The following is a 25,638-nucleotide window of genomic DNA, read 5'->3' as shown; positions in this document are numbered from 1 at the left end:
GCTGCTATCAAATTCTCTTATCAATATGGTGAAATTTACCATCATATGTCACTTCTATCACCTTTATATGTTCTTACATCAGGTACAGTAAGTATCCAGAAAACATCAAGTGGACATATGGACCAGCATAAAGTCCTGCAGCCTGGTCTGACGGCAGCTGTATGTGTACAGTGTCTCCTTGTCGTAATGGGAGTACAGCGCTCCCTGAAGCCTGATCCAGCAAGCCCTTTTTGTACTCATCATAAGTGTACATCACTGGCTCATTGTTCTTCATCAGTGCCACCCACACATTACCTCCTTTGCAGTGGACATGGTAAACAAAGTAGTAGATCCCTGGTATGGTACAGGTGAAAATACCAGTTTGGGGATTGTAGTCTAATCTCGCCTCCATTCTTCTTGTAGACTTGTTTTTGGCCAGTGTATGGGCCAGTTACAGGGGGAATCTGCCTCAGGTCAGGAGATACAACTACAACTACTGGGTCACGTAGGACAACACCAGGTGAAGACACTCCCCCTCCCCAAACACACACATGCAGACTGTCACAGACTAATCCCCCCAACCCCCACTACACGTTACATTAACGTACATCTATCTCTGTAATAGATAAATACATTGTACAATGTGCCCAGTGTACAGTTTATAACTGTAAAGCAAAAGATGAATGAAGAGTGATACGATTCTCCATACACAAGGCATACTGGCAGACAACTGAGATAGCATTTCAATATTAGAAAAAAAAAAAAAACCACCAAGACTCAACAGAAGAAAGTTCTGACTGTTCAAAGACTGAATGAAACATCACCAAGCTCTACCACTAGGTGGCATCATAAAACATGAAAGACCTAGTTCTTTGTGATGCCTATGCTATGTTAATTTTAGTTTGCATGGCTCAACATAGTTATTGTTATGGTTATTGTTAAATCACTTTGAGATCAGTTCAATTTAAAGGGAAAACAGTGTATTTTATTAAAATGCTTCACTCATTCAGTCCATCACAGCAACAAAAGTGTCACAGTTTGTGAGATGTGCCATGTTAACGGTCATTTAAAACCCCAAGACAAATATTACAGAGAAAATGTGCTACATTATGCCGTGGTTAACTGTGAAATCTCCCAAAGACATTGAATTAACTTTTTTCCCCCCTAAATCCAGAGAATCCAACTTAAAAGAAGTGCAAACATTGGTAAACAACATAAAAATAGCAGTAAATTCAGAAATGTATACAAAGTGCAACAAGAACAGTTTCCCTTATAGGTTGTTAAACAATTTGAAAGTGTTAGTATGCACAAAGTTTTGTGATGGTGACAATTTTGTAAACACATTCAGACATTTTCATTTTGGTCAAGATTCACATTTAAAAATCAGTCATATTGCATCAATATATATATGTATGCACACTTAATAGTTAGCTTTGTACACGAATACATACTTTAATGTCTTACTTGTAAAAATTACACCAAATGTGCCCAAACTAAGAGGGACTGATTACATTTTAGCAGCATTAATGGCGCTTGTTGCCAGAGGGAAAAAACACCTGATTAGTCCAAAATTTTTTACCTAAAATAAATATATAAATACATACAGTATCGTGAGGCTCATTTCATAAAAACTGGCAGCCCTCTTTAGCAGGTTAGTATGACGGATACCCTACAGCCAGTGGTTTATTGCACAAGAGCAACAGAGCAACTAGGAACCAACTCCCCCTTGGCACGGACCACACTCAGCCTATGTGTGAAGCTTCTGCATAGGATTGAATGGATGACATGAGAGATCAGTCAGAGATCAGATCAGACCCTCAACTGTGGTAATATCTACCTATTCTATGCAGCATCTCTCAGATCTAAGGTTACTTTTTGGTCAAACCCATTCAATATCCCCCTATGAAAGATGTGACGTTGAGGTGTAGTGAGTTACCCCAGCCAGCGGGGTGCCACTGCACTACTGCACCGGTTCCTCTGCTCGTCAGTAGCAGCCATCTCTCCAGGTGCTGTCACGAAGGGCACTGAGGGTGGACAAGCTCTTTGGAGGTGTCAGTAAACTGGGGAAAAAGGAGAATGAGTAGGAGAGAAATCCTGAATTTTGATCCAAGATCAAGTATACAGTTGTGTTTTTAAGGAATAAAACAAATAGTTTACCTTCGCACTGGTTGGGCCACCTTGTTGCGGGGGGTGGAGCTTGTGGTGCCCACAAAGGAGGCGGGGCGAGGCAGGCTGCTGCGGGGAGTGCTCGGGGCGGAAGCGGGTGTCCCCCCTCCACTGGGAGGTTTGCTGAGAAGAGGGATCCCACTGCCGACCCCGCCGTTACTCCCACTGCTGCTGTTCAGAGACTGCAGGCTGGTGGAGGTCGGCATGGAGGCTGAGCCCTTGATGGTAGGACTGACGTAGGCGGTGGCCTTCAGTGGTTGCCGTGACAAGGAGGAGAAATTTCCAACGCTCTGGACCCTGTTTTGAAGTTGGCCTGGTGAGGGGACTGGAGGAGGGCGAGGAGAACAGATGAACGAGCAAAAAAGAAAACTAAAATGAGTTCTCCGTGATTTAAATTTCACAACAATCAAGAGTCATTTAAATTGCTTTAAAAATAGTATCTTACTGGAGGACTGCAGGCGAGCCAGCCCACTGGATGAATCAAAACTCTGGCTGTTACGAAGCAAAGAAGGGGAAGCACTAGGATTGGTTGGAATGGGCACACTGGGCATGCTGGGAGCTCTGACAAGGTTAGGCAAGCTCCTCCGCAGCTTATCTAATGAAGACAGAAATAAATGCATGATGTTTAAAGCTGCACAGGGACAATTTTTAATCACAAAGGGTTAGAGAAAAGAAAATGTCCGAAAGTGCAAATAAATGGAATATAGCATCACATATCATGTTGTATAGTCATGTCTGTTCTTTTATTACACCTCCATTCCTTAAGACGTAAAGCTAGCCATGATCTCCGAACAAGTTTCCAGGCCCCTCAGTCAGATATACGCTCCTAACTCTAATCCCATCAAACTCTCTCTCTCTCTCATCTCCACCTCAGAATGGAAACATGCATCCAGTCTGAGTGCTTTAAGTCCAGTTGTACAAGAGGCTTAGACAGAGTTATTATTAAGTGGTTAAAGCAGCAGTGTGGGTCAGTCTGGGGCGTCAGTGTATGATTAGAGACTGAAGATGGGCTTCATCTCAAAATGTGAATGAAGGGTTTTTAAATTGTGTTTAGTCAAACAAAAGCTCGATCATATTTTATCTAATATTCAATAATAGTCATGAAGTTATGCAAGCATTTGTGTTTTATGTTGAGCAGAAAATTATGTTGACTTACTCTCAAATTCGCCTGGACGCCATGATGAAGTTTCCCCATAACAACATACACAAATACACGTATATACACATACACACATAAAAATTGCACATACAGAACATAGAAACAGAGATGTTTCATTAGTACTAATCACAGCAGTGGCAGTGGTTCAGTTACGTTACTTTTTTTTTTTGGTAAAAATTAAAGATGTGGTCATTTAACTGGTATCGCAGTCTTCTTGTAATCTTGTGTTCACGTAGGATCACGTCACTCAAATTAAGATTATCATGCTAATATTATTGTGACATATATTTTAATTTGATTTGAAAATAATAATAACAACGATGCTCTCTGTAAAAATGATCTGTTTATTGTGTGTTTTGTCTCTTTTTTGGCAAATGACTTACAATAGAGGTGTAGGGAGTGGGAGGGAGTCAAAAAAGTGAAGAAAAAGAACCTTTACACTTAATGGACCGTGTAAAAGTTAGTAGTTTAAATTAACTAATTGGTGAATAGTGAAAGTATCAGTGAGAATAATGGAAATATTCTCGTCATGTCTGTCATCTTACAGTGATTTCATCACTTGCACAGGTAAATAGACAAAAATAAAAGTCTCTGTTCTCACCTGATCCTGGTCTGAAGCCCTGCTGCTCGGATGCGCAGAAGCTGCCCAGTCCCAGTCCCTGTGGCTGGGTTAGGGGCTGAGGTTGAAAGGCGAACCCAGCGGAAGGGTACGGAGGGGTGGAGGGGGTGGAAGGAGGGGTGGACAGGGAACTGGTGCTTCTTCGCCAGTCGCGGATGCTGGAGAAAGTGTGGGAGTGCGGCAGGCGGGTGAGGCGCGGCTGCGGCGGGGGCAGGAGGCCGTAGTCTTCGTCGTCCTCCTCGTCTTCCTCCTCCAGGTCGGGGCCGGCGCTGAGCTGACTGAGCTGGAAGCTGAAGCTCTGGCTGCGGCGGTTGGCCAGGATGGACGACGTGCTGGCGTAGTCCTGCCTTAGACCTGGAGGGGTGAGATATGAGGACCAGCGTGCAAACACACACACAAACACACACACATACAGCCAGGACAAACACACACAGACACAGTCATCACCTCCTGGGGTTAATGAAGCTGAAGTAGCGATGAGCTCTGAGGTCTGGGACCATATGTTAAAATATTAGAAAGGAGGGAACAACAGACACAGATGGACAGAAGATGAAATGACAGCTACAAAAACCTGACATGAAGAGCCTGAACAAAACATGAAATCCACGTTCACATGAATGTTCTGAAATTCAGTTGAACCTTAATACTTTCTGGTTTTGTTTATATATACACATATGATCAGATTTATCTTATGTATTAAAGCTTACTTAAAGCCACTTACTAACTTTTTCCAGAGCTGTCATCCATATGACACAGTCTTAATCAGCTGACTTCACAGACTCCAAGCTTTGGCTTGTTTTGGTTCCCAGACAAAAAAGGGTTCAAAACATTTAATTTTATGTCACTTTCCTTAATTTAACTTGTCCTCCTATTTTTTTCTTTTTTGCAACGAACAGTTAACTCAGCAACACATTTTCCACTTCTCACACATGTGACCAGATATTTGCCATCACCCTTAAACACTAACACAAAGTTACAACAAGGGGAAGACAAGTAACAATTCACTTTTAAAATAACAATAAAAAATTCATTTCACACTGCTGTTCTTTGTGAATAAATCCTGCTGATCTGACTCTTGATAGCCTCGCTAGTTACTTTGGTAACTAATGCAGCAATTAACAATGTTACATCAGAAAATGTCTGAAAATGGTCTTTTTAACTCTAGTCTCACTCCAAATTCTTGTGCACCCCCTTGTTTGGGATCCACTGGCTTAAAATAAAGAACAATACAGTCAGAATGCAGTGGTCTAACTTCCCTGCAATTTAGAGTATTAATTACACACTACTTCTAAGAGCAGGAGCTGTTCTGGAGACAGAAACACTGTCATTAGATGTGTTAAATCTCAGTGGGCAGAGCCAAACAACTGCAGAACTGCTGCATGTTTTCTTTCTCCCTCCTGTTTGAATGTAAACTGAGTAAATGACTTACTCTCCTCCTGCAGCCGGGCCATAACCTGGACGTCAGTGAGGTCTTGTAGTTTGTATCCCAGAGTGATGGAGTCGTCCTCCGCCTCTGAAGCACCAAGGTCGCTGTCCATGGATGACTGTGGGCTGAGGGCTGAGCGTCTGAGGCTGCGGCCTTAAAAAATTAAAAAAACAAAAAACAAACAGGGTTTGACTGGTGCCAATTTTCCTCACCAACAACTTCTGCTTGATCTCATTTTACCTTTTCATCTCAGTTCTGACACAACCACAGTGTTACACAAAGGAGGCAGTCACTCTGCTGCTCAGCTCCGCTCAGTTTTGGAAGCTCAGTAATGAGAAAAGCACCCTCGAGTCTTCTGAGTGTCCTCTACATAAAGATGAGGGATCCAAACTAATGGAGGGTGATACTTGGCTCTGAGAATTAGAGCTTATTAAGCACCAGTGAAGCAGAAATATTATCAAAGGTTACACTAACCTCTCCACAGTTAATGATATTCCTGATATCTGCTCACTCTAAAAAAAATAATCCTTTCCATCAGTGGTTTTATTCTAATTACTTCTGTCACATTCTGCTTCTATGTGCTCACTCAGGACAAGATCTCTGCACTGGTGTGTGTTGTCTTTGACTCAGGCTTGGTCTGAATTTAAATGCATCTCTGTCTATAACCTTTGATAAGGCTGAGCTGACTGTCAGACTGTGCTGTTGCCCAGTCTGGGTTTAAAGTGGTACATCAGTGGCACAATTTTTCTAAAATCTTTGAGTTTTAGATATTTGAACAGCATCTAAAAAGAACCAAAATGTAAAAAAACTAGGCCATGGCTTTTTAATGCCATGTTGCAGTTTGGACTAGCACCGTCATGGAACTGAGCCTCAGGCTAAAAGCCACCAACGAGCTATTGCAGCAGTTGGTTTCTGCTGCTATATGAGGAACACCAAATGAGCTCGGTCCCTTCGGGGCTCAACAGGGCTCCTCTCGTTCCCTGCAGCTTTGCCCTCTGCTGTGTCTGGAACCTTATTTTTTCCATCACTAATAATGCACTCGAATCTGCCACGCACTCGCTCTCAAACATACAACAACTCCAGCAGCAAAGTGTAGTGAAATATAATGAGCAACAAGCAGCGCTGTGTCTTCAAACGGCTGTGGCACACCACTGTTTCTGCAGCTGAAGCTTGAAGCTGAAATAAAAATATATTCTTACTCCCTTGACTTCCCTGAAAACACAGTTGAAATAATATATAACGAGCCTGTGTCTGATCCTGCATGTTAATATTCTGATTACTGTAAAAGTCAAGTATTCAATTGAAGGTTTGGCCCATATTTAGGGCATTAATTTATATGCTGTCTGAGTATATCATGTTCCACATGAAACAAGGAAAACAGGAAAAAGTTCTATGAGAAGCGGACATAAATGTCATAAATCTTACTTCGGTTGGGTGGGTGAGGGAGGAACGTTGGAGCTCTCTCGGCCACAGGGGAGAGCTCCTTCCCTACGGGACTCAGCGTCCGATGAAGGACTGGGTGGATCGGGGAGGAGAGGGATGGAACTGATGGAAGAGAGGGAGGAGAATAGAAGATAAAAAGTTTTTTTCCCACAAAAATACACATTGCAGAGTACAGTCTTCAAGTATGCTCTAGATTTAGAAGATTGCGCTAAACCTCAAAGACTCAGATGCTGTTCCTGAACAGACTGATATTAAAAGTTTAACCAAAGACAAATAAAACGTTAGGGTTAAATGGTCCTTCTGACTGGACACATGCTATATGCTGCTTTGGTTACCGTGTCTTTCAGATGACTGGGGAGTGGAGCAGGGTTTGACTGAGGGGGAAGCACTGATGGGAGACACTCCGGCAACTCGACTCAGAGGAGGGCCAGGGGAGGAGGAGGGAGAGGGGCTGGACATGGAGCTACGCCACCTGGAGACTGAGGAGGGAGTAGGGTTGGAGAGGGGAGTAAAGAAGAGATGGGGGAGAGGGGATATTCCATCATTTGTAAAGATGAATATATCAGAGCTAAACTGATTGGCTACATTGTTCACATGTTGAACACAATTTGTGTTCACATGTTGAAGAACATGTTTTCATGCGATTTTAAAATTGGCTGCCGATTCATTCTATATGTTGACGTTCATCAGGCACATAACAGATTTGAGTCTTTACCCTCATGGCAAAATAAACATCATAACAGACCATCTCTGGAGGTTAGCATGAGCTGAAGTCAGGCGCTCACATCATGGCTCCACAACACACACATAATACACACCCACACACACACACATCTTTTTGAGTGGTGGGCAGTTACCTCACCAGCACTGTGTCTGTCACTAACAGCTCTATTCAGCAGCTCTGCATGTGCTCAGCACCGAGTACAAAGCTGTATTCAACACAACAGAGCCGCTCATACACTGCAGCTAAACACAAACACACACACACACACACACACACACACACACACACACACACACACACACACCTCAGTTTCTATTCATAGATGTTGAGAAGAAACTGCGACTGGTTTGAAGCACCTGTAATATGAATACCCAGCCATTATCTAGGAAACAAGGATGAATAAAAATGTGGTGCATTGTGCATTGCATATTAAAGAGTGTGTGTGAGTGTGTGTGTGTGTGTGTATTATTGAAGCCTGCATCCCTCCCAAAGATGCAGGAAGAGGATTTCTCTGTGTTACCTGTCAATGTGAATATAAGCCACTTAGCTACGAAGGGGGGTACGTTCCTTTCATGTAAACGGTTTCCGTGGCAACGGCTCTCCATTTCACTGTACTCAACCTCAGGCGGAGAGAGACAGCAGGCCAAGCTGGTGGGAGGATTCCTCTGCAGCTTTAAGTGATACACAGGCTCTGGTGGAGGACCATTAGCGTGCAGAGCGAAGGTTCACCTCTGATGCAACAAGCTGCACAGCTGGAGCAACTTCAGAGGACAGAGACCAGTCAGGGGTCGACTGCTGTGACCCAGATACTGGCAAAGACTGCCCACATGAAAGATAGATAAAAGTGTGTGGACCCGAGGTAGCATGACACCACCCCCGTGCACAAAACCTGGTCCACAAAGAAATGGTTTTCCCAGTTCTGTGTGGAATCACTTGGCTGAAAAAAAGAGCTCTGCTCAAAGCCAGTTCTTAAAATCTATTGGAAGAGTGAAGGTTGTTATAGCAACATATTAGCCCATTGTGTTAGACTGAGATGTTACACAATCACAAGTTTGGGTATCCAAAGACAAGTCTAAGTCTAAGTCAATAATATGAAAAAAGAAAAAGCAGCAAATCTTCACATTAGAGAATAATGGAACCAGTCAAAAACCCAAAGATGCTGGGTTCGTGATCACAGAAAACTGACAAATATTCACACTTGAGAAGTTGGTACCAGCATTGTTTTCTTTTTAACCTGATTAGTCAGGTGTCAAAATGTCCATTTCAATCGACTAATTCATTGTTACATCGCTGACACACAAGTAAAAAGAAACTACACAGTGAGTCAGTGAGGAGTTTGGTTTTGTAACGCCTGACACTATAACACAGTTTGCTTCAAGAACAGCAGTTTGATTAATTCTCTGTAATTTATGTTTGTCATCAGTCACGGTCATAGTGTTTATTCCTATCTCTATTAATATCATGATGTTGATATTGCAAACTAATAAGATTGAGAACTGAAAAAGCCAAGTTGTGACTGTAGATCTTCATCAGTGTGAAGTGTGTGAAGTTCACTGCTTTCACCACACAACATTCAATTACAACAGCACCAGAGAATTCCAAGAAATACTTATTTCCTCTCAGAATAACGTGATTATCTTCAGTTATTTTCAAAGTGTGGGAAGGCAGAGCGGCCTCGCACGCGCCCACGGAGATGAGCCGAGCGCCATCTCCTCTCATTAAAAGCTTCAGGGTGTTAAGCTGCCTGCTCACCTGGGGCCGTGGGAGCTGTCGCCTCCATTCACACTCCACACGCAACCCAGTGCTCGGCCTCAGCACACACACACACAGTAAAGTCTACAAAGAGACTCATCGATCAGTTGAGGATTTCTCCAACTCGCTGACATCTGGATTAATAACCCCGATCTGCTTTTTCCAGGTTGGCTGTCAGTAAACTCAACATGAAACCTATTTTTAAAAAGTCGATTCAGGTGCATGAGGTAACCATGACGACACTGAACACAAGCCAAGAGACGGCCTTAACACCAATATTGATTTTCTCTCATCTTGATTTTTCAGTCAGCTGATGACACTGCGACAGGTGATATATTTTAAGGAAGCACTGTCACCACTTTTCCTGCTTCACTTCCTCAAACCTGTTTCCTGTTTTCTTCATGACTTCCTCTTCTTCAGAAAAGCGTTATATAATTAAATTATGCCTGTCAGCAGGTCAGGTGACCCAGGCCTGATCTGCTTAATGCTATGAGGCGTGGACAGATTAAAGTCTGTGAGCTCTTCTGTTCTGCCGATCCTCATTAGTCACAGTCCAACTTCAACATGATTATTGCAGCCACCACAGAAAAGTATCTCTGGATAAGATGAGAACGTTAATGGTGACCAGCAACATGTATGTTCTCTGCACAAAACTAATTCAATCATTCTCCTTCTGCCTGTCTGACACTCAGCCAAGTTATATAAATTTTGATGCCAGACTGCTTCTTTCACAAGACAGCAAGAGCACCAAGCTGTAAAGTCTAGACAAGTAACAATTTAGCACTTCTTCCTGGCAAACACTTGTGTTGTGTGAGGGAGTAAGAGATTGTGAGCAAATGATTTTTGTTTTTTTTTTGGCAAAACGCCTAAAAGCTGCTTACATCAGTTTCACGCAGCCTGAGGGCGAGCAGCACCCTGCAAACTAATGTGCTGTCTCAGCCTGTGATTTAGTATGTTTGACAGAAGAAACAAAAACTGAGCGTGAGGAAAACACAAAAGAAAACGACAAGACAACATGACAAGGAGAAATAAATCAAAATATCAGTGAAACCAGCCAATCAGATCCAAGACTATTAAAGATAATGCTCCATAGACCAGCTCATCAGTCTATTATCTAAGACGCTCAACACATAAAATGCATATCTTATTAAAGAAAAATGTGACGAATGTGGAATTAGCAACACCCCCAGACTGAACTCCATCTGAACTCCACGTCTGAAATGTTTCCAGCATCGTTAATTCAAGAGCCAGAAACTCCTACACTCCTCTGACATCCACACACATGTAGAAACATGGCTGGTTTCACCGAAAGACACCATCAAAAAACACACGCATCTGTGTTATTGGGTCAAACGGAGGACAACCGGCAACAACAGTCACAGGTTTTATGTGTTGTACATATTCATCTCAGCATGATTACAGTATATCTTACACTTTGATATTATCTGTTTGAACTTCTAGGAGTGTTTGAATTTGCTTTCGCTGTATTCACTCACTGCTGCTTTAGTAGCTATTTCCTGGTTTTCATTTCCAAGACTCACTCATAACTTCCTCCTTGAGGATTTCTTGCGTGTGCATTACGTTCTGATCTTTTGAGGCCGTTATCACAGGCTGCAGTAGCATCTGCTGAGTTTAGGAAAAAACCCACTGACTTTAAATCTGAGGACAGTCTTCATTTCTGTCTGCATCTTTAACATTATAGAATCCAGAGATGTTTTAATTTAACAATCTATGATTTTCTAATTCTGCACAGACTGTTACGGTTTTGTTAAGATAGACAATAATGCCAGTGTTGGAAATGATGCAGACATCTGTTTGTGGTCCTTAACCAGTAAACACAGTATTTTATTGCTGCTAACTGCACTCTGTTTTAAGTGTTATTAGTATGTAAACTTATTCACTTGGATTTTACAGCATCAGGAAATCAGTGCAGCAGAGGTCGGAACAATCTGAATTATGTTTTCCTTACATTTATTTTCTTGTTTTAAGCTTTCTTGTTGAGCACCGTTGTATGTTCCAGCAGTGCTCTCAGCAGCTTGGACTTGTTATGTTTAACAAATCCAAGGTGTGATATCACTGAATTTGCTCATTTCAGTGCATCATCACACGTGTGATGCTGCACAATAGCTTTAAATCTGACGCCTTACATCAACTGTGAGACTCGTCTGCTTTCTCTACGCTCTGTGTTTGTGTCTTGTTTTGCACTGTTGGCTCTTTTTCTGTACAACACAACCTCCCCCAGGGAGAAAACACACTTAGATTAAGTGTGTTTTATCCCTCCCCACCTGCACACAAACGACCTGCTAACCTGTACCTTGCTCCAGTCGGAGGGACAGTGATCGCCTGGCGGCCTCCACCTCTGATTTGGGAGAGTCCAGGACCTGCCGGCACCACTGCACAGGTGTGAGGGAGTTATCTGTGAACTCTGTGGCCTTTGATGATACATACAACCTGGAGGGAGACGCAGATTGAAACGGTGACAGTCTGAACAGTCCAGTATTTGTCTTGAGTGCTGTTAGGATTACTAAAGTTTTAAGAGTTCATCCTCTGTGGAGCATGAATGTTTGTGCTAAATTTTATGGCACTTCAATGCTGCTAACATGGCTAAAACTGCTACTAGATACAAGAACAAATGATTCATGATTATTCTTGATTTTTTGCAGCATCAACATCTTCTTCTCTTTCAACCCCATCACTTAATGTAAATCAGCCATTTTCTCTTTGTTTTCTTAGAGAACATACTGACACTGTCCATGTAGGAGGCCTGCTGGATGGTAGCATGTCCTTAATTCATAAATTGAATACATTTGAAAAGTAGATTTTCGCAACCTGAGATAAAATTCTGATGTTTTTGTTCTGTCCACAGAAAAGTTAACACAATCAGAGATGACTAATTTAAAATGAAACAGTCCTCAAACTGAAAAGTGCAATTTCAGTGCAATGTTGCATAACGTGTTTGTATGACCTGAGTGTTGTGAAAGAAATATTGCCCTTTTGGGAATCTTCCCCATGCAGATCACAACTCAGACGCCATCTTTCCTTCGTGCCACCAACTCATCCTGACTCAGAAAAATCTCTTCCCCCTGGTTTAAGGTGATGTTAAGCTTTTCAGATATCAGGAAGAGGAGCCGCTCCGATCAAATGGAGTGAATCAGATTATTCTGACAGCCCTGAACGCCTCCGCCACGATTTTTGCTCTGCAGGCAACATGGAGGGAGCTGAATTATAGATTAAAACCTGCACTGACATCAGGTGAGAGTCTGACCTGAAGGATACAGAACACACACACACAAACACACCACAGTTACTATTCCTAGACACAGGGAGGGGGCTGTATATGAAGACTGCCTGCAATATACACCAAATAAAAGATGAGTGTGAATGTGCTGCAGAGCAGAATCAGTCACACTTCACTTTAAGGTTATTTCAGAGTTTCTAACATATCATTTACCCGCAGTGAAGTAAATAGAGTGGACAACTGTCTCTATTTCTAACAATTAAAAAGGACTAATTTGGGTTTCTACGACTGTTAAGAGTGAAGCATAGGGCTCTGGTAAGTTAGAATGGATGAAAACAACAACAACTGCCATAATTTCTAACACAAACTCACAGCTATTCAAAGGAAGTGGCTTCCTGTTAGTCAATGTGCATGAGATGGCCACTTCGCCCTACAAGTTGCAACAAAATCAGCAAAATTTCACTTCCTAAATTTGATTTAGTCTCTTTGCAACCACCTCAAATGTTTTTCCAGTTGAAGAGGAAGACAAATGACAAGTCATACTGCTTTACAGCTGAATCTGAGAGTTTTTCTGCACTGTTTTCTAAGAAGAAATCAAAGCAGACACTAACATATCATAACTGTGGCTTTAAGTGTATGGCACAGAGTTCAGGGTTTGATTCCCTGTGTGTTTCTGAGAGTAGAGCAAGGCACTAAGGTAAAAGCATCCATCAAACTGCCTTGATGTGAACTTGTCTCCTACACTGAGGATGAATGGCAGCTTTTTGGTGCAGGCCTGATAACAGGTGTCCTCTCCATTAAGCTCCTTGATTAACTTCCAGGTGTGGGGCTTTGTTTTGGCATTGCAGAGGTGTGGACAGGCTGGTTCAGAGCTTAGATCCAGGAACAATAAGAAAACCAGGCGTCCAGAATCATCACGATCATATAGGTGGCCTTTGCATGCAAGACTCATGACTTACACCTCCTGCAAAAAGCAACAAATGGTTGAAAATTAAAACAAACACTCGACAGTTACCATGTTTCATCAGACTCATCCGAGCAGCACAGAGAGTCCAAGTCCAAAAGCTCCAGCTCATCCAGAACCGACGGTTCCGATCCGTCCTCCGCCTCCCCCGCAGCAGCCGCTCCATCCCCGGGGGTGTGCGGGTGGAAATAGTCGAAAGGCTCCTCCGGGGGCGTGAATGACCCCAAGGACGACTGACAGAGCAGGGTGGGCAGCGGGCTGGGCAGGCAGTATCCACCGGTGTTGCCGAGCACGCACGCCGGGGATGGAGGCAGCATATGCGGCCCGCCTGAGCAGCCGCTCGCCCGGGTCCGCAGCTGCTCGTTCTGCCGCTCCAGCTTCCGGACCAGCTCCTGCAGCTTCTTCACCTCCAACTCGGCGTTCAGGGTGTTGCTGTTGCAGTCCACCTCCGTCATGACCGCGGGGTTCAGCACCGCTGCCTCCATTGGACCAGAACGCACACAAAAAAATCACGTTGTATGAGCCGCTGCCCCACCTCCAGGTTGGATCCGAAAAGGAGGCCAGGTAGCTGCCAAGCTGCTGAGGCTGCGGCGCTCCCAGCTTCACCCGTTTGCCTTCAGACTGTTTTCTGTATTCGGTGGCTGTAGTAATCTGTCTAGTACGCCTGTCTGGACGATCACCCAGTGGCTCCACCCCTCCAACACACACACCCACACGTCCCAGCCTCCACCTCCCTAACCCACGAGCCTGATAACAGGTAGGAAGTCTACCTGCCACTGTTAAAATGATGGACTAAAATCCAAAACAAGACCTGTTTAGGATTTTATATAAGTTAAGACTGCTGACTTTCACAGATGAATTCTGTTTGATATATAAGCTGCAGTATATTGCTTTGTTTCAAGCAGACACACCGCACAGCACATTGTTTGCGTATTAATCAATATTCATTCAATTGATGACCCAATTATTCCTTAATAGAAACAGATCGAAGCAGCGGAGACACACCTGGTGAACATTGGTGTTAACTCTGCGACATCTTATGGCTAAAGTTGGTTATTGCACCAAATGGGAAACCTGAGTATCAACAGATTCGGGAAAGTTTAGTACTGAAATCACATTGGACCAGGTCTAAATAAATAAATAAAACCTCACCCAGATTTGTCAGATGTGGCCCCAACGTTGTCGAGTTCACTGTCACAGAGAGCTGGCAAAAATGTGCTCATACCCAAAGACAAAAATGAAACAGAAAAAGATGCAGAGAAAATATATTCTATATGAAAAACATAATTTATTGACTCATATACTGATCATTATATTCCACCTTTTCATTGATTCCTTGACAAACACCTCCATCTAGTGGCTAAAGAAGCACACTGCAGTCTGAGCTGCATCGAGGAAACATGGCGGATGTGTCAGTGACGATTTATCAGCCCATTGTTGTTTCAAGAGCTTAAATAAACTGAGGAGGACACAGCTGACATCATTTCATATGGAGCCATATTAATACTAGATGTCAGAGTGAATGTTTCATATTAACTCCAGGTAAGATCCTCCTCCTCTCCCCCTCAGCGTTTCTTCCAGGTGAACTTCCTTCGTGCTCCCTCCTGTCCCGGCTTCTTCCTCTCCCTCACTCTCGGGTCAGGGGTCAGCAGGCCAGCTGGAAAACAATCCAGAAACAAGAAACATGATGGATGAAGGAGGAAATCATGAGACAAAACAAGAGCTGAATGAAACTGCCATCGTCAGAGTAGAGTTGAATAAAGAGCTATTTTGTTGGAAAACCAAACCTTATTGGAGAGATGAGAAATGCTGTAAGAAAATCTGAATGTTAGAAAAACTGTATGAATTTAGCAGATTTTTTTTTCATTCATTGAAAATATTCCTGTTCAGCAACACACTCTAATATTATACACTGTACTCTGCTCTGTCACTGTTTATGTTTCAGTCATGATCTAATAATGTGCATGGCCCCTTCAGTAAAGTGGCCCTGAGGGTCAAAACATGATAAAATTTCAGAAAACACAATAACATTTCAGATTATGGAAAAGGTTCAACTGTGCAACGACATCAAACAATGTGAAATGACTTGTCAAGGTGTAGCTTCTTCAACAAAGCCAAAGGCCTAAACAGTTGGCCAGTTAGCCATCTACAGGACCTCCATGCAGAGAGCACCATCAGTTGGCTGACGGAGAAACGACCAATCACAGCAGCGTAGAGTTTAGAGCATCCCTCCAATCCAGCAGCAACCGACCTGAACACAGTCACTGAATAAACTGAATTAACTTTGGTTCTGTCCAATCACAAACAAGAAACACAGACACACATGCACAACCCACCTTGTCTCATGTTCTCCATTTCTCCCTCAGACAGGAAGCTGAGCAGGGCGCGGGAGATGGCGAGCCGCAGCGACCCCGCCTGGCTGGACCTGCCGCCGCCGCTCACGGTGCACTCCAGGTCGAAGCGTCCCAGCATGTCCATGAACTGAAGCGGGAACATCAGCTGCTCTCTGAGGAATAAAAAGCAGGGGAAAGATGAGAGGAAAGAAGAAAATGACCACAAGATAATAATAATAAAAAAAGGAGGAGAAAGAATGAAATGTGGCTGAATAGGCAGAGCAGGAGTGTGTGCTATTTAACAGATAGTGGTATCAACGGCAGAGGCTTAGCTAATTTAATGTCTGGTTGGGTGACTTTTCAGACAAGCATAGAGGATCCCAGCACTGTGAAAAGCTTTCTCTTACAATCTCACCACCACATATTACAGAGTAACTTCTGACTCAGCAGGAATAGGATAAGTCTGTGTGCGTATGTGTGTGTGTGTGTGTGTGTGTGTGTGTGAGAAAAAGAAAGTGTCTGTGTTCTGGATGGCGTCTCAGGCTGAATGGCCTATGGCTGCTGACAAAGTCAATTGTCACCTCTCTGCTCCAATTACAGCCCGTCCTCACACTGCGTGACAACACCAGCTCTGGACATTCACACACACACACACACTTACACCAGCCTCACACACACTGACACACAATCACTCAACTGTGTAATTAACTTACTACAAGGAGATAAATAAAAAACGAGGCGATGCTGTGAAGAGTGAAAAAGCTGCTTTTTAATTTTTTGGGGGAGAGGGGGAGTAAAACACATCACGTCTTGCATTTTAAGAGAAGTGGTATCTATGAATGAAGGATGTGATGTGGAAAAGGTTTATTTGTTCGGAGTGGAAAACAGTCACAGGGCTCTCCTACCTGTCTTGTAGCACAGGGAAGTAACGGATGGACTCTTGACCGTTGATGGAGACTTTTCCGGAGCCACAGTCTCGAAGAACCACAGTGGAGTTTGACGTCTTCCTGCGGCCTGAGAATGAACAAACACACACATATCATACACTGCAACTCACAAGGGCTGCATTTCATGTCTTAAATTAAAGGTAACTTTGTGTATCTGCTGTGTATCTACCCTCTGCTGTGCTGAAGGCCACGCCTCTCTCATCCCTCTGCAGCGGAGGCACCGTCTGCTTCCTGGACTGAGTCTCCAGTTGCTGGCGGTAACGCATGACAAACTCCTCCTCCAGGGCGCAGTAGGGCATGGACAGCAGGCGCTCCATCAGCTGGATCAAGCGATTGTACTGAAGGACAGAGACATGTGAGAGTCAAATTCTGCATCTTTGTGACAGACTGGCAGAGGACCAGGAGAAAACCTGCTCTTACGTTGTGATCAGTGATGGTCTCCACCAGCACACCCTCCACCTCCTCCTTTGTGAGCCACCTGCTTGAACCTAGAGAGCTGAAAAAGACAGACAGAACCTGCTTAGACTTAACAATTGCAGCATCATACCAGCATCTGACATGCCTTGATCATAATACATCTTTTAACACAGATTAAAATGTACTGACTTTTCCCTGTAAAAGAAAAACTTCTTACATCTGCTTAACATCCTGGGAGAAGAGTCCTTTGGCTCTCAGACGGTCTTGGTACTTCTCTAAGTTCTGGATTTTGTTGTACAGTTCCTAAAATTCACAAGAAACAACAATAACATGAGAGATGACAGCAAACGACAAAATATGCACATTCTAGCACACAAAATGGTGTAAAGCTTAACAGGGTGTAAAAAAGCAAACTGTGATAGAAAATGTGAAACCAGAGCAGAGGAGGCTGTTGTATCTTCAGATTAATATCCATCCTTTGGAAAATAAAGATGCTCCAGCCACTGATACAGATCACTTATAAAAACATGATCAGGAAAACTGTGAACTTCCTGGTTTCAGCTTCTCAAATAAGCCTCTGCTGTATAAGGTTGTTTTAGCCAGTGATTTATGAATAAAGGTTTGATTTACTTTTGGATTTCTTTTGCACAGTTGGTGAATGAATACACATCTGGCTACTATAAATTTATGGTGTCTTTTCTGCCCATGACACATGAGACAATAATAAGAACTTAATTTATTATGCTTCACAGCGTCTGGACTGGATTGATCCAGGCACCTGTGTGTGTATTTGGCCTGAAGCGAAGGTGCGAGGGAACCTGCCGGAGCAAAAAAAAACATGAAACTAAATAAATGATGGGACAGTTTCATGGGGGGGGGGTCGCTCGTCATTAGATCAGCGCTGCTTTGGGAATAACCCGAGGGGGAGCGTGTCATGGCGATGGGCACAGACAGACAGACAGACAGGAGGGTGAGGGTGGGGAGGGGTGGGCATGCCGGTCACGTCCCCGAGGCAGACACCCCCACCTCGGCCGCCCCGCGCCTGGGTGAGAACTCATTTCCCCGTCAATTATTCACCAGATGTTTGTTTAATTCCTTCTTGATAGAGTGTGCCTAATCCGCTGCCACTCCGACCAGCAACACAGGGGTATGGGGGGGAGGAAGAGGAGGGAGAGCAAGGGGGGGGAGTACAAAAAAGCAAACATCAAGCAAAAACCAATTTTCTTTGGAAAAAAAAACACCTAATAGAAAATCAGAAAAAAAGAGAAGGCAGGAGGAGTTGGAAGAGTTGGAGGATTGGGGGGGGGGGATAAGGGGCTTGTGTTACACGTCTGCAAACACTGGGTCCTACAATGGTGAGGAATAATTCGCATGGATTGGCCGGATGAAAGGAGAGGAGAGGGCCAGTATCTGGATACATTTAAGTCAAGGCTGTTACAGAGACAGACAGCTAGAGCTCCACTCTTTCTATTCAGTAAGTGGTCTTCATATGCACAGCAGGACCTTCAAGTTTAGAGCTTTAGCTATGAGAGGAAAAGGGAAGTAATTTAGTCTAAAAGCAACAATAAAAGAATGAAAATGCAAAACCAGGCGCCGCAGCAGAATATCTCCACCTTTGGGTTGTGAATTTATTTCATATGCAGGTTTAGATGGAGTTAAAGTGAAGGGTGAGGGGGTTGGGGGGGTGTTTTTTGGTTCCTGTGGTCACAAAGGGCTCAGCAGAGCAGCGAGCAGGTTAATGTGCCACGCTGCGCTGAGCCCAACAACAGCCAGAGGAGAGCGGCCAAGCAGCGAGTCTGCTTTACACGCCACTGCCCCCTCCTGGTAACACTCCTGAGGTGTGTACGTTGGTGACAACAGATAAAATATATTTATCCCAGAGTGGACACAAGATGGGAGGAAGAACAGGAAGAGGAGCAAACAAGAGAGCGAAGAGGAGAGGAAAAAGACGAGGGTGTAAGTGAGGATTGAGCCTGTGATCCTGCAGACAGGCAGCATGAGCTCTCAGACATGTCTGACATACCTATTTAAACCAACAGCAGGGGGTGTAGATTGTGGCTGCAGGGCACAATGGTGTGTGGGTGTGTGTGTGTGTATCAGAAGTGTGCAATTGGACCAATATCCAGATATCATACCTCTCTGTGTTTAAGACACAGACGCACGTCTCTTATCTCTGAAACGTCTTTGAACAAGGTCAGCGGCTGACAGACAGGAAGTAAACAGCTGAGCAGAAAAACAGCAGAGGATGGAGGAAGAGGAAGAGGAGGTGAGGAGCGGTGTGAAAGGCGTAGCTGCTCCCTAGGCCTCCCCGGGGGTCTCAGCTCCCCCCTCTATTCTCTCACTCACTCACTCTGCCCCACCCCACTCCCCCTCCCTCCCTCCAAATCCCCATGGAGGAGTCGCTCCCTGTAGCGGGACAAAGCCTGACAAGCCAGACGTGCCACACCTCAAACACGATTTTAAACCTGGACACAAAAAGATGTTTTTTTTTTCTCCTTCGCTCCAGCTCAACCAAAAACTGAATGTGTTTTTCTGGCTTTTTTAAATGAAAATATTTCAGTCTGTTTTTTTGTTATGTTTGCTTCCAGTACAGGTTTAAAACAGCAGTATTAGATTTTTGGTGCCCCTGTTGGCCCAGTTTGGCTCTCCTCCTACTGACTTTGTCTAGGTTTCATTTAATTTAAAAACTATTTTAAATCCTATAAACACATGGTTTTACAAACTTTAAGACAAAGGCTTACAAATAACTTTTCTATTAGCCGCCACCCAACACTGTTTTCCTCTTCTTTAACTTTCTGCCTCTGTCTCATCATTTTACAGATTAGCCTCAGAAACTGTCAGTTTCCCTGAAATGGTAAAAATACTAGAGCCTCAGAAATGCTCTGATACACTCAAGGATATTAACACAAGCATGGTACTAACAGAATATCTCATGGTAGAGAAATGTAATTATGATATTGCTCAACCCCACCTCTGGAAATTGTTATAAACTGTCTTTACAATTTTAATTTTTCATCACTTTCTGAGACTGGACATGTTTTTGACATTTACATCAGTTTCTCAGGAAATAATTTATAGATCTCAGTGATTTAGCTCAACCTTTTTCCTTTCATTTTTTTATTAAGAGCTACACAGACATGTGTGGGATTGTTTGGCCTTGGCAGAAGTTTGTGCTCTACTGAGTGCCACTCTAGTTAAATGACCCAAACATTCAGCTTGACAGTGGCTTGTTTTGGTCCCAGAATGAGGTGAGAATGAACTTCACCACCTCAGGAGCACAGGTACAGGCATTCTCCAGTGATCCACCCTTCAAGCTGGACTACCTCTGACCCCGTCCATTCCTCCTCCTCCTCCTCCTGTCTCACTTTCCTCTAATCTCCCACCTCTCTTTCACCCCGGCTCTATTCAGCTGTGCTGAAAAGATGATCTGACGTTGCCTCTCCTCGGGGACAGCGCAGCCCTCTCTCAACTCACTCTCTCTGAATAGGATATGACCCGAGGGTGCAGGAGGCAGGGAGGAGCAGGTGAGGAAGAACTGGGGATTCTGAGCTGGATGAAGATTTACCTTCACCTCGTATACAAAAACCTGACAGTGCTGTTTAAGGCCACAGCTGCCTGCAGTACTCACATGCATCACGGAGTAGTAGGACTGTTTGCCGGTGTAAAAAAGGAAGTGGAAAGGCCGTCCGTCCTCTCCCCACTGGACGGCTTTAAATACAGAGAAGATGATCAGTTAAGAAGCAGCGCTCACCTACAGTTACAAAATCATCAGGTGCACAGATTACATACCTTTCTGCTTTGGAAATATTTCATCTGGATGCTGGAAGTGAGAAGAGAGAAGATTTTGTGTGAAATCAAGTGAAGCATACATGTCTTGAAGCAGGAAATCAATTCATTCCATTTATTTCTTAAATCATCTTGTGAGTCTTTAGGTTAGGAAAAAATGTTCAGTGACAATTTCTTGTCTAGTTTTAATATGGAACAACACTCTTAACATACTGGTGACACCAACTATTGCAACTTACATCAGTTTGATATGAAGTTATATCATAAAAACTAATAATTCAGTCTTTAAACTTTAATGTCAATCAAATACGTGATAGGTTTCGATGAGTCTAACTCACAGACGTACCTTCATGACGGGCAGGGCTCTCTTCTCAAACAGGCCAGAGGGGAAGAGGTAAGCAATGCTCCTCTGAGGATGAGACAAGAAATAAATTAATAAACAAAAGAAGAAGAAATGGCAGTTTGAGAGACGCGCTCATGGAAGATTATGACGATGCTGACATGTCCGAACAACAGAGGTCACACCAACGAACGACAGCGAAAGTGACAGAAGAAGAGGCACAATCTGCTGGTGGGTTCAAGGAAAGGCGAGTGTGTGTGTGTGTGTGTGTTACTGCAGAGTTAGAGGAGAAAACAAGCAGAAAAAGGCACAAGTTTTTGGCTTTATTGACAGTGAGCAGAGGACACTGTGGATGTCCAACAGTTCACTCCAAGTTCATCCTCTGCTCGGTGTGTGTGTGTGTGTCCGTGTTGTTAGCAGGGCTACAGATGGCACTGTAAATGTGTGTGTGAGAGAAGAGAGGGAGACGGGAAGTGTGTTGGCCCCGCCACACTCATCAAGACAGTCTGTTCATCTCGCTCCTTCCTCCATCCCACCATCTCTCCGCTCCTCTTCTTCCTCCTCTTTCATTTTTTCCTCCTCTCTGTCGGTTCAATTAGTGAGGCAGCAGGTGCAGCGCACAGGGAGCAGGTTGCTGCCTTTAAGGTTGTCAAAACGATGGAAAGCAGGAAGAGAAGGACTAAAAAAATGTGTGTGTGTGTGTGTGTGTGTGTGTGTGTGTGTGTGAAGAGGTGAGAAGCAGGAAGAGGAAGACAATTGAGGAGAAGTTAAAGGGTAAAAAGAAAAGAGGAAAAGGTAAAGACAGGCAGAGAGGAGCAGGGAACAGATGAAGACACACCTGTGCGTCCCCTGAGCCTCTGCACAATATGGCAGAGCTCCCTGAGGGGCAGAGACAGAGTGACAGAGGAGGAAAGAGGGAGAGTGGCAGTCTATCAGACACCAGCACAACCAAGTGGCGCCACAGCGCAGGAGGGCGTCCAATTTTACAAATTTCAACGACATGGTGAAATCAATCATGCTAAATTTTGAACATGTTGGATGACACGACTGAAACCGTCTTTTTTTTTTTTTTTTTTTTTTTTTTAATCGTCTCTGAAACTTGTCGCCTTCTCTCACATCTCCTGCCTGAACAAAGAGCGATACAAAGCTCTGACAGGCCAGCAGACTGTTAAAAATGAAGCTAAATAGCCTAAAAAAATGTTCGACCACAGAATGAAGAATCACCACTCAGGCAATTATAATCGAATAGATAATCAACAAAAAATAACAGACAAGTATTTGTAAATGCTTTGAAATAGCTTGTTTCACCCTTTGGACCAACAGTCTAAAACCTAAAGATATTAAGTTTACAATGATGAAAAAAGAGATAAAGCTTGATAAAGGACTTAAATGTAATTATCATTTATTATTAGTTTTAAAAAAAAGCTGATTGGATGTTGAATGTTGGCTCAAACTAATAGTTGGCAACTTGGATATGAGCAGATGGAGCAGCTGTAACTCTTACAAAAAGGTATTTTAACATGTATATTCCCTCCTGGCTGAAAACATCCTTTTGATTTTTCCTGCGTCTTTATCACCGTCACACCTGAAGAGTCTGGACTCCAAACCAAGGCGGAATTTATCAGGTGTCCCAGTCCGCACCTCACCAGTCCTCCCAAATTTTCCTCTTTCCCTCGTCACATCTGAGTTTGGGCTGTTAGCCGTCGCTTTGGCTTTCACAGCCTGGCACCAACTGCTCTCTTCATTACACGTGAGGGACACTGGGGGACCGGCGAGGGGAGAGTGGGAAATCAAGCTAAATGGTTGGAGCAGCGAGGGCTAATGTGTTGCAAAAATCTGAAACAGGAACGTGGGTGTGTGTTTGAGGGTATTGCTAATATCCCTGACGCAGAAGATTAGCCAGAGGTGGCCCCACCTCACTGCTGCTGGTGGAGTCTACTGGTGCTAAAGATGATGATGATGTGAGGAGAGCAGCTTCATAACAAAAAACCTCTCCAGCCTGAAAAGTGGAAGCTAATCAATATGTCTAATGCTTATATGCTTTGAGTCTTTGTCTCATGAGGGGAAGATAAATGAGGATGCACATGTGGGCTGTCTGACTGACCATCAAAAACTATTACAATAGCTGTACACCTCTTATGAATACCTGTCTGTAAACCAGTTTATCAATGTGAAATCCAAAGACTGATGAAAATGTACCACCTGGCTGCAGAACTTCAGACTGCAATTCTCGCCAGTCAACAACAACTGAGGAGCTCTTATGTGGAATAAGACAGTAAAATGATGTAAATTACCAAACAGACAGTCACAATCAAACTTAACGTGACTATGAAAACAACTTATTGTCAACAAATCCTGCAAAAAACCAACAAAGTGCTTGTCTACATCCCAATTTCCCTAACACAAATGTGGCACTCCATGGCTCAATGAATCAAATAAAATAACATTTAAAAACAGACAAATACAATTTTAAAAAGGTTCAGTAATTTCCTAACAAAACATACTTAACATTTAGCACCTAGAAATATTATTCAGTGTGACAGAAAACTTGTAATCCACTGAAACCATCAATCTATTTCCAAAAATACATTATAACATAAGTGGAGAACAGAATACTTGAGGGAAGGTTTTTATGAAATGGATAGAAGCTGAATCATCCTGCTTTACTTAACACCTGTGTCTTAAATTTCCCTTGAAGCATCCTTAACAAAACTTGTGTCCTTATTCCTTACAGGTCAACTTCACGAGCTTTTGGGAATATTTTGTTGATTTTAAAAAGGTTTCATCAGCTCCAGAGATAAGGAAAGCTTACTGGAGCCACTGACATTGAATGAAAAACCACTAGAACTGGGGCTACAAGACTGGTCTGCACAAGCCAGTTGATGGATGAAAGCACAGTGAAGGGAGTCTTACATCAATGTCCTCCTGGGTGAAATTCTCCGGGTCTTCTCCCATCATGTTGGCCAGGTGCCGTTTCCCGATGTTGAACTCCTCCACCTGCTGCTCAATAAACTCCGCCGTGAACTTCGGCGGTGTTCTGTTCGACTGGTTCTTTCTGTGGAGGGCAGAGCTCACACAGATCTGCCTGCGCAGGACCTGGGGAGGAGGAAAAGCACCATTATTATGACATAAATACAGTTAGTCATGAGTATACTAGCTTGCTAAATAGATGGGGCAACAAAACTACAGCCGAACTGTTGTTAAGGCTTCAACAATTGATATTAAAATAAACAAAAGTCTATCACATCGTGATAAAACGAATGTGAAGTTGGCAAAGTCTTATTTGAAATATCAGTCAAGCCAGTTTCGGCTAAAGGAAGCTGCAGGAGGATGCTAACTCAAGGACGTCGGTGTTTTAGCGTTGTATTTCATTTATATCCGCTCACGTTTGTTTTACGTACAGGACCGGGTGGTTTATTAGAGACAAAATCACACTTCACCTGCCGGCTCAACTGCGACGTGACTGAGTTTATACTGGAGCAGGAATTCCCACATTTCCCTAAGAACGAACCCACGGTTCGCACACAGGACGCCGCCATCTTCACGGACAGCGCTGACGTCAGCTGCGGAAGTTGTCAGAGTCATGTGACATGGCGTTTTACGTTAAAACACAAACTACCATATATTTTGACGATATATCCATTAAACTTTAGTTATTATTTATAACCTTTTTTTAAAATTGCTTCCTCAAGTCAGAGGTATAAGTAAAGATACTAAATAAATAGAAACTTACTTTAATAATATTGTACAACTTTTTTTCTGAAATAAACTGACTGGAAAGGCAGCACAAATGTTGCATTCAAGTGCTTCTGGAAGGTTTCTACATTATAATGGTGTATGTGTTCTATAATAATAGAATAGAAAATGAATAGAAAATGGACTGATACCAGATCCTGAGCCATCATAAACAACTTCTTTGTCACCAAGTTTGAAGTGATCATGACAGTGTGTTTAAGATTTACAACTCATAAATGTTACTGATAAAAACAGTGGTAAAATATTAAGATGAAAATCATCAGCAGCTGAAAGGAAAAAAGATAGCTACAAATAAACAGATCAGCTAAAACTGAAAAGAAGACACTGGACTGGATCATTCAAGCCACATGACAACAGACCACAAAGCTGCATAATCTGGTTGAAATGACAAATGAGACAAATATAAAAACTGTACATTCCAACAAGGAGCACACACTTTAAAACAATTGAGACAATTGAATAAAGTGAGCTACATAGGCTGTTTCAATTACACAGCTTTTTTATCTTTTAGTCAACAGTTCACATCACTTCACAGATGCCACAGCTCATTGGAAACTTGTGTTGTTCAGTATGATGGTGGAAATTCAAA

General features: G+C 43.2%; 2 protein-coding genes across 7 annotated transcripts; both read right to left on the bottom strand.

The window, feature by feature from the left end:
- Positions 1 to 942: 942 nt before the first annotated feature.
- Positions 943 to 14,185, bottom strand: LOC108873074 (SLAIN motif-containing protein 1). 5 transcript variants are annotated; one of them, XM_018661165.2, is made up of 10 exons: positions 13,522 to 14,184; positions 11,577 to 11,719; positions 7,128 to 7,271; positions 6,775 to 6,894; positions 5,353 to 5,502; positions 3,906 to 4,277; positions 3,302 to 3,313; positions 2,591 to 2,740; positions 2,137 to 2,470; positions 943 to 2,039 (listed from the first exon to the last, which is right to left on the bottom strand). In XM_018661165.2, the coding sequence occupies exons 1-10, from the start codon at positions 13,953 to 13,955 to the stop codon at positions 1,964 to 1,966; spliced, it is 1,935 nt and encodes a 644-aa protein (XP_018516681.1). In that variant the 5' UTR covers positions 13,956 to 14,184; the 3' UTR covers positions 943 to 1,963. The 5 variants fall into 5 exon arrangements, with proteins under 5 accessions (XP_018516681.1, XP_018516682.1, XP_018516683.1 ...); XM_018661166.2 differs by having other exon boundaries at positions 11,583 to 11,719; positions 13,522 to 14,183; XM_018661167.2 differs by lacking the exon at positions 3,302 to 3,313 and having other exon boundaries at positions 13,522 to 14,185.
- A 553-nt stretch (positions 14,186 to 14,738) lies between these two features.
- mrps9 (mitochondrial ribosomal protein S9) lies at positions 14,739 to 24,856 on the bottom strand. 2 transcript variants are annotated; one of them, XM_018661218.2, is made up of 11 exons: positions 24,734 to 24,856; positions 24,207 to 24,389; positions 21,300 to 21,362; positions 20,957 to 20,987; positions 20,796 to 20,875; positions 17,385 to 17,470; positions 17,171 to 17,246; positions 16,920 to 17,088; positions 16,709 to 16,817; positions 15,807 to 15,976; positions 14,739 to 15,127 (listed from the first exon to the last, which is right to left on the bottom strand). In XM_018661218.2, exons 1-11 carry the CDS (start codon positions 24,830 to 24,832, stop codon positions 15,036 to 15,038), a joined length of 1,158 nt encoding a protein of 385 aa, XP_018516734.1. In that variant the 5' UTR covers positions 24,833 to 24,856; the 3' UTR covers positions 14,739 to 15,035. The 2 variants fall into 2 exon arrangements, with proteins under 2 accessions (XP_018516734.1, XP_018516733.1); XM_018661217.2 differs by lacking the exon at positions 14,739 to 15,127 and adding an exon at positions 15,139 to 15,734.
- Between the last annotated feature and the right edge of the window lie 782 nt (positions 24,857 to 25,638).

The sequence above is a fragment of the Lates calcarifer genome, linkage group LG7_2 (assembly GCF_001640805.2).
Source record: "Lates calcarifer isolate ASB-BC8 linkage group LG7_2, TLL_Latcal_v3, whole genome shotgun sequence".
Lineage (NCBI taxonomy): Eukaryota > Metazoa > Chordata > Actinopteri > Centropomidae > Lates > Lates calcarifer.
This window is presented reverse-complemented; position numbering and strand designations above follow the sequence as displayed.